The sequence below is a fragment of the Tauraco erythrolophus genome, chromosome 13 (assembly GCF_009769465.1).
Source record: "Tauraco erythrolophus isolate bTauEry1 chromosome 13, bTauEry1.pri, whole genome shotgun sequence".
NCBI lineage: Eukaryota > Metazoa > Chordata > Aves > Musophagiformes > Musophagidae > Tauraco > Tauraco erythrolophus.
Genome location: NC_141477.1, coordinates 10,915,695 through 10,923,997, shown reverse-complemented (window position 1 = coordinate 10,923,997; position 8,303 = coordinate 10,915,695). Strand labels below are relative to the sequence as shown.

The window sequence follows — 8,303 nt, the reverse complement described above, 5'->3', positions numbered from 1 at the left end:
CTCACCTGCAACCACATGGCAGGAGCCTGGCACAGGTGCAAGAGTGGTGCAGTTTGGGGGTGAGGAGGGCACAGGGTGGGTGTGGTGCCAGGCAGTCCACCCGGTCCCAGAGAGGAAAGGGGCAGCTCCAGTTCTTGAGGCAGCAGACACAGGCCCATCAGCCAGCACATGGGGCACTGACGTCCCTCAGTAGTTTGAGCACAGCTGAGGGCAACAACCCTCCTTCCTCTCCACTCCTTAAGCTTGCCTTCTTGCTGTGGCCTACCCTACACACTTGTTTATTTGCCCTTAGATTAAGATCAAGTGCAGTTCTTCTAGGAGTCCCTGCAAGCCTCACCATATCATACAATGGTTTGGGTTGGAAAGGACCTTAAAGATCATCTAATTCCAACCCCCCTGCCATGGGCAGGGACACCTTCCACTAGATCAGGTTGCTCAAAGCCTCATCCAACCTGGCCTTGAACACTTCCACAGAAGGAAGACGTTGGTCAAGAAAAGCTACCAGAGGAACCACAGGTCAAATGGTCCACAAGCAAATTGCTGAGGAAGAACCAAAGGGGGAAGATGCTGGTGATGGTGGTTTCTAAGTTCAACAGTCAGCAGGAATGGAGTGCACTAAGCTAAAGCAGCCTGCTACAGACCTACAGACAGATACGACCCTAGGCTGCACTGGGCAGATCAAAAGCTGAGATGCAGCATGTTACCCACCCAGAGAAAGCACTGTGGCTGTCAGGAAGGAGCTAGCAGAGGAGCCTTGGTGCTTATCAGCAAAACCGTGCTGTGATGCACAGTGGTGCTGCGAATGCACTCGGTCTGCAGCTCCTCCCCCTCCTAGGCTGCAGAGGTACTAGCCTGAGCATCTCAGTAACTGCTGTGGCTGGGAAGCTGGCCTCGTCAGGGCTCACAATTACCTCGCAATATAATTCCCTCTTTGCTTTATACCTCTGTCCTACTGGAACATGCCAGAGACTACCAGTAAAGCTCTTAACACACAGATCCTACAAAGTTTGCACAAACCCTTGAAAGCATGTGACCACCAGCTTACGAAACAAACAGGGAAGAAGGGCTTTCTTTCCCAAACCGAACTGTTTAGCCATTCACAAAAACTGAAAATGCAGTCAGTAGCTCTACTGAGGAGATAGAGACCATGTGTAGAGGTGTTCTGGACTGTACTGGGAGGGGTACTGAGGAGAAAAGGCAGGCTCTGAATACATGCTCCTTTTGCAAAGTAAGCTCTCTGTATTCATCTGAGAATGTCTGCAGTACAGGGTTCATCTGGTATAAATAAAGTACAAAATTTTACAATGTCTTAATCATTATTTTAACAAAAATACTAAAAACTGAGTAAAAACTGAAACCAAATCGGGAAGGGTGACTACCAGCCACAGGGGATCTCCATAAATGTTTGTAGAAATCGCATAGTAAAAACACTTTCTCTGTACAATAAAGCCATCCTCATGGCATCTCCCCGTGAGACAGGCAACAGTAGCACTGGGGGAACAGGTCCAAGGACAGAGGCTGGGGGCAGCCCCAGTTTGTGAGTCAGGCTGAAAAGGCTGTATCCAGTCCACAGTGATATCTCCCTCCTGGATTAGGCTGAAGTGCCGCAGATCAGTAGCGTCCAAACGGGTTGTTGTTCTGCTGTGTCTGTGTATCTGTTGAGGTCAAGACAAAGTTAGACAGTCACAAGGTCTGGTTTAGAAAACAGATCCGTCTCCCCACAGCACCAGCACAGTCTGAGGAGCGTGTCACAGGCTGTGAGAAGAAAAATAAAACCTTAATGGCATTTCCCTGCTCTGCTCATTTCTCTGAGTCTTTAGGCACAGTCAGGTCTCCATGTTCATTGGGGAAGAGATAGGTACGTGCCAGTCCTGATCCTGAAGCTTCTCCAGAGCAGATCTCTCCATCCCTCATGGTGGAACTAGTGCACTATAACAAAGCCCTGAAAGGTGGCAGCTAGCTGGGAGGATGAGTTTATAGATGCATTATTTCTGATTTTGAAAGAAAATCAGCCCTATAACATTGCACACCACCTGCAGCCATACAATTGCCAGACAGCTCAGACAGCTAGTGTCAAACACTCATCCTGAGGCTTACCCAGAAACCAGAGTTGGTGAAGGTTTCAGAGACAACTATCCTGACTCCCTCTCGGTATCTCAGTACAAAAGAAGGACATGCCCTTTTTGTGCCATCTAGAAGTCCATTGGGCAAGAAACATGGTAAAGCTATATTCAAGAACCTCATGAACTTCCAGTGGCTGAGACTGATGTTTTGTGACGTACAGCACTTACTGGGTACTGTCCAATTAATAGTGTAACCTGGCTACTCTGTTCTCCTCAACTCTGCTGGACAATGATGCATTCAGAGATACCCTGGAACCTCGTAATACAGCCTATCTGGGCGCAGAGTATTCTTGTCCCACTCCTACAGGCTGTCCTTGGTTTGTGTCCTGCTTTCCACTCCATCCCAGACACTACACGTAAGAACTCCAGATGGTTCCTGGTGGAACTGATGCAAACCCAATGAGGGAGCATGGAAGCTCCATGCTGACACACGGCTGCATTGGACCCATGCATCTGTTCCATATAAACCAGACAAAATAGACAAAATAGACAAAATAGAAAAATTTGGCTATTCTCCTATATTCAGATTCTTATATGAGGCCTTCCTATACTTGAATGTCCTGGTTGGGATCCTTGCACAGACTTGTGGTTTGTGAATCAAGCTAGCAGGAAACTAGTGTTCTGGTGGAGAAACTGGTAACTGCTGGCCTGTATAGGTACACCCTCCTTTGGGTTAAAAACTGGCTGGATGGCCGGGCCCAAAGAGTGGTGGTAAATGGGGCTAAATCCGGCTGGAGGCCGGTCACCAGTGGGGTTCCCCAGGGCTCAGTACTGGGTCCAGTTCTGTTTAACATCTTTATCAATGACCTGGATGAGGGGATTGAATGTACCCTCAGTAAATTTGCGGACGACACCAAGCTGGGAGGCTGTGTCGATCTGCTCGAGGGTAGGGAGGCCCTTCAGAGGGATTTGAACAGCCTGGATCGTTGGGCTGAGGCCAATGGCATGAGCTTTAATAAGGCCAAGTGCAGAGTCCTTCACTTGGGGTATAAAAACCCCAAGCATCGCTACAGGCTCGGGGAAGAGTGGCTGGAGAGCTGCCTGGCGGAGAAGGACCTGGGGGTGTTGGTTGACTACCGGCTTGATATGAGCCAGCAGTGTGCCCAGGTGGCCAAAAAGGCCAATGGGATACTGGCGTGTATCAAGAATAGTGTGACCAGCAGGAGCAGGGAAGTGATCCTGCCCCTGTACTCGGCACTGGTGAGGCCGCACCTGGAATATTGTGTCCAGTTTTGGGCCCCTCGCTTTAAGCGAGATATTGAGCTCCTGGAGCGAGTCCAAAGAAGGGCGACTAAACTGGTCAAGGGGCTGGAAAATAAAACTTATGAGGAGCGGCTGAGGGAGTTGGGGCTGTTTAGCCTGGAGAAGAGGAGGCTGAGGGGAGACCTGATTACGGCCTATAAATACTTGAGAAAAGATGGTGGGGAGGTAGGGGAAGGGCTCTTTACATTAGTGATGGGTGATAGAACAAGAGGAAATGGGCATAAGCTTAGTCAGGGGAGATTCAGGTTGGATGTTAGGAAGTATTTCTTCTCTGAAAGGGTTGTCAGCCACTGGAATAAGCTGCCCAGGGAGGTGGTTGAGTCCCCATCCCTGGATGTGTTTAAGAATAGGGTGGATGAGCTACTTGAGGATATGGTTTAATGGGGATTAGGGATGGTTGGACTCGATGATCTCTAAGGTCTTTTCCAACCTAGAAATCTATGAATCTATGAACGCATCAAAACTTCTGGTTTGGGGAGGGTTTTTTGGCACAAAGACTAAGAATTTTCCATCAGGGAACAAGTATAAGCACAATTTCCAAGCCCCCACTCCACACATTATTACATCTAGCACAGTCTCACACTTAATGCAAAAACACCTGTGCAGTCTGTTTCTGAGCATTTTCATAGCATGTCTGCCATTTTTATAGCAAAAAAGCCAGTGAGGTGACACTGAAACAGCAGGCCAGTCTGAGGGAACAGCACAGACACTGGGTTTTGTTTCCAGATCCCCCAGCCAGCAGCTCAATGCAGATTATAGGAATACAGTGCCAGACTGAACACCATTACCTTGTCTGTGATGGCAGCCACAGAAGCCCACAGAACACCACAAACACAGCAAGTGTGCAGCAACACTTACTTCCCAGAGTACACCCTCTGCCTCTAGGAAGTCTTGTCCCCATCACAACAGAAACACAGTATCTCTGGGTCATCCACCAAGTGAGTGCCTCAGGATTACAGCCACTCTGTGCCTCTCAGAGGTCATCTGCAGCAAAGGAAGTATCTCTGCATGCTTTAAAGCTGCAAACCAGATCCTTTTGGGAAAGCTGCATGGCAGCCCCTACAAAGGCTCAGCTCCCTTGTCCCTCTGCAGGAAGCAGAAGAAAGGTCTGGAAGGTTGCTCACAAGCTGGCAAGCACTGCCTGCCCTCCTGCTGTGCCCCCTTGGGCCAGGCACTCTAAGTCCAGATGCCACCTCCCTGCCAGCACCATTTATGGCCTCAGACAGACTGCCTGGCTTGGCTTTGCTTCTCTACACCAGGGTAAACGGTGGGGAAGAGACTAGGAACAGGATCAAGAACACAAAGGCTTACTGGAAAGCTGCTGTTGAAGCTGTCGAACCAGAGCAGCTGTTTGCTGCTGCTGCTGTGTCTGCTGAAGGCCCTGGCGCTGGAACTGCAAAGACAGAAACGTAGTTATAGCCAGACGACATTGCTGGCATCCTCGGCATTCACACAAGCCCTGGGAAGTGCAAGGGAGGGAGAAGGGAGAGATGCAGGTGGAGCACCGTTGGATTTGTGCTGGACTATCACGTTGATCTGACTCCAGGGGAACACTCACAATGGGCTGCTGGGGGGGAAGAGCCTGCATCCCCAGTCCTGGGGGCTGGCCCTGCGCCTGTGGCTGAGGCACTGTGGAGACCTGGGGTTGCTGCTGCGGCTGTGGTGGCTGCGGCTGCTGTTGCTGTTGTTGCTGCTGTTGCTGCTGCTGTTGCTGCTGCTGCTGTTGCTGCTGCTGCTGTGAAGACAAAAGGGAAGGGATCATCAGAGAACTGTCTGGGTAATGCACATAGCAACAGGGCACAGGAAGGGCTGAAGGAGAAAGGACGTTCCATGCAGTAACATACCCTCTTATGCCATTTTCCTTACAGGTACCTAAATTACCTGAATTTCACCAGGACCCTGCCCCAGGCTGAGAAATGGCAAGAAATACAGGGACAATAACAAAGTTCTTCTGAAAAATGTGGTATTGACAGATGGCAGGAAGAGAACTATGAGTCTACAGGTCAGCTGGGGAATGACTAGGAGCAAAAAAGATACAAGAATAGAAAACTAAGAGCTACCTCAAAACGGTTCATCTCTTGTCTCCTGGTTAGGATCAGCAATATTGACTTCACTGTGTATTTGCCTGACCTGTTGTCAAAATTTTTCCAGAGGTAGCAACAGAGCTCCTACAACCTCCCTGCACAATCCACTCCAGGTCACAGCTACTCCTAATACTGGAGTTTTCACTAATTTCTACCCTGAATCTCATACATTATGATTTAAGGCCATTTCTTGTCCTACAAGTCAAGGGACAAGAACAGATAAGATTTTTTTGGCTTTCTTTGAAGACAAAAAATCTGGAGACTTTTCTCTTGTCTCTGCCTCTCAAACTCAACACCCAGCTATTTCTGCCTTTCCTTCTCAGTCACATTCCCCAACTCTTCAATCTATCTTGCAGTCCTTCTCTGCCGCTCATGCCAGCTGGTGTTGTGCTTCAGTAAAAGGATGTGGATAAAACTGGATGCAGTGCTCCAACCTTGTTGTTGACAGAACTAGTTATGGTGTGAAGAATACTCAGTGTGTTGAACTTAAGAGTCAGAATACACCTACAAATCTCAAGGTTTTTTGCAGTTCTAATTTTCAGACATTTCTCCCATCTGCCCATGCAGTTTTGAACTCTCTAGATGAACAGAAGAATTTCTAGCAGAAATTGAAAACTACTAATGCTATCACAAAAAACCCAACATGGTGATGCTAGGTACGGTTCTGATCACTGGCTCAAAAGCGTCAGGTTCAAACCTTGAACAGTCACAGAAAACAGGTAAAAATACAATCAGGGGAAGGGACAGTATGTTATGAGAGGAGGTTAGAAAAACCTGACCTATGGAAGCTGCAAGTGCTCCCTAGAAATACACTGGGTAAACATCAGAGAGAAAGAAGAGCCAGTAAACAACAGGACACAGTGGACAACAATAACTGAATACAAGAACCAGTCACAAACACATTGAGGCTTGGATCAACGATTCAACCCAAAGGGAGTTAGTTTCTAGAACAGTTTCCTAACTTCCATCTTAAACCAGTTTGGCCACTTAGGTTCTTGAAGTGGATGCTATGACCTGGTTACACAAGAAAGCAGATGACTGACTAAATGAGCCAGGATACCCCTCTTGATTTCATGTCCCACCTTCTTGCAACAAACCAAAAGGCCATCCTTCCTTTCTACAAGCCACTGCATCGTGACAGTCAACTCAAGCTTCAGGAGTCTGTTCTGCATCTGGTGTGCCTCTGATAATGCAGCAGGAGTCACAGTAACAGGGGAGATTTCAGGCACTCCACTGTTTTTTTTTAAGCATCAAGCAATCTCAGCTAAAAGCTGAAGGTATACATGAAGTTACCGAGCTAGGAGAAGTACTAGCAATTTGTCTGCGGCATGTTCTTTTTCTAAATATGAGGGATGGAGAATGCTAAAAGAAACCAAGGGAATAGTCAGGGGGTGCTACTCATCAAAAGGACTAAAATCTGCTGACCATGTTACAGACAGTCTCTTGTCCACTGCAAGGCAGCAAGTCTCAAATACTGCTGACTGCAGTTCTCTGCAGGAACCACTGGCTCGCTCAGGCCCCTCTCAGCACACAAAGCCTCAGCACTCCATGCCATGTAAAGTCTCCCCGTATTCTACAGGTTTGCTCAGCCCTGTCGTAAGATATGCAATTCACCAATTAACCCAAACTATTTCTGTGTTTCTCTGTCAATTCAATATATTTCTGTAACTCCAAGAAATTTATTCATATCTGTATATCGTATGAATATTTAATATTTGTAAGACCACAATGCAAATCCATGGAATACTCATGTCTGTTGAGACACACCTGTGAACTTCTTCGAGCCTAGATTGTTGGGTCTAACAGCTTACTTTGGATCAGTTTTTCACCATCCAGTTAGATGTGGAGTACATGGACTGATTCACATCAGATTTCCTGCCACTGGAAACTAACTGACACTTATTTTGATCTTGTGAAAGGCAGATATGCTCCTAAAAATGATCTTGTCAGGAACAACTCTACTTGCTCTTCTGTGGGCAGGGGGATTTTCACTTTGTTTCTGGCTCCTGCAACACTTCTAAGTTCTAGCTAGCTAGAACTTCTAAGACAGCTAGCTTTCTGCACAATGTTTTGGGCTCAGCTGGAGCAGGAAGAGGTGGGATGCAGGCCACAGAGGACTAAACAGACCTTTACTGCTCCTAACTTCCCTTTAGTTCATGGTGGGTGACTGGCAAAAGGCAGCACAGTAGGTGTCTCCATGAGGAGTGGCCAGCGCTAAGGAAGGCAGAACTGCCCAGCAAATTATTACAGACAGCCCTCAACAGAGCAGACATCCTTCCTGGCACAGAGGGGCAGAGCAGAGCATTGCTGACACAGAGGTAAGCAGCGCTGGACAAGCCTCCTCCAGTTCCAGCAGCCTTCCTCCTGTCAGCAGCCACTCACTCTCAGCATCTGCTGCTGCTGTTGCTGCTGCTGCCTCAGGTACTGCTGCTGCTGCTGCTGGTCAGGTAGTATTTGGCCGGGTCGAATTCCTGAGGGGACTCCTTGTGGACCCAAATGGTTCATCCCACTCATCATGGGGGCCTGCTGTATTGACTGGTGAGGAAACCTACAAGAGAAAAGGAGAAGCTCATGAAGTAAGAGATTCATGGGCAGTCAGCTTCTTTAATCCAAACCCAACTTCTGCCGTCAACAAGACAGAGAGCCCGAACAGCCCCTTGCAATCCATGTTTCTTTCTTCAGAAAGGTAGACACCAGGGCCTCTCAAGAGTTTCCTCCAACCCAGTTTTCTAGAAGTCCTAAGTTAACAGCCCTCAGTCCACTGTTTCGCACGGTTTCCCTGCTGGATTTATGGCTGCTCAGGAGGCAGTCGTAATCCCAGATCTAACCCTTT

At 48.0% G+C, this 8,303-nt stretch overlaps 1 protein-coding gene across 5 annotated transcripts in view; it reads right to left on the bottom strand.

Annotated features, from left to right (window-relative positions):
* Positions 1 to 1,222: 1,222 nt before the first annotated feature.
* The window catches only part of MED12 (mediator complex subunit 12), a 42,916-nt gene continuing 35,835 nt past the window's right edge, over positions 1,223 to 8,303 (bottom strand). The window contains exons 41-45 of one of the 5 annotated variants that reach the window (XM_086619389.1): positions 7,849 to 8,018; positions 7,433 to 7,440; positions 4,945 to 5,121; positions 4,698 to 4,779; positions 1,223 to 1,655 (exon numbers count right to left, since the gene is read on the bottom strand). In XM_086619389.1, the coding sequence (XP_086475515.1) occupies positions 1,612 to 1,655; positions 4,698 to 4,779; positions 4,945 to 5,121; positions 7,433 to 7,440; positions 7,849 to 8,018 (481 nt within the window). In that variant the 3' untranslated portion in view covers positions 1,223 to 1,611. The remainder of the gene's footprint in view (positions 1,656 to 4,697; positions 4,780 to 4,944; positions 5,122 to 7,432; positions 7,441 to 7,848; positions 8,019 to 8,303) is intronic. The other 4 variants (XM_086619391.1, XM_086619387.1, XM_086619388.1 and 1 more) reach the window with 4 other exon arrangements.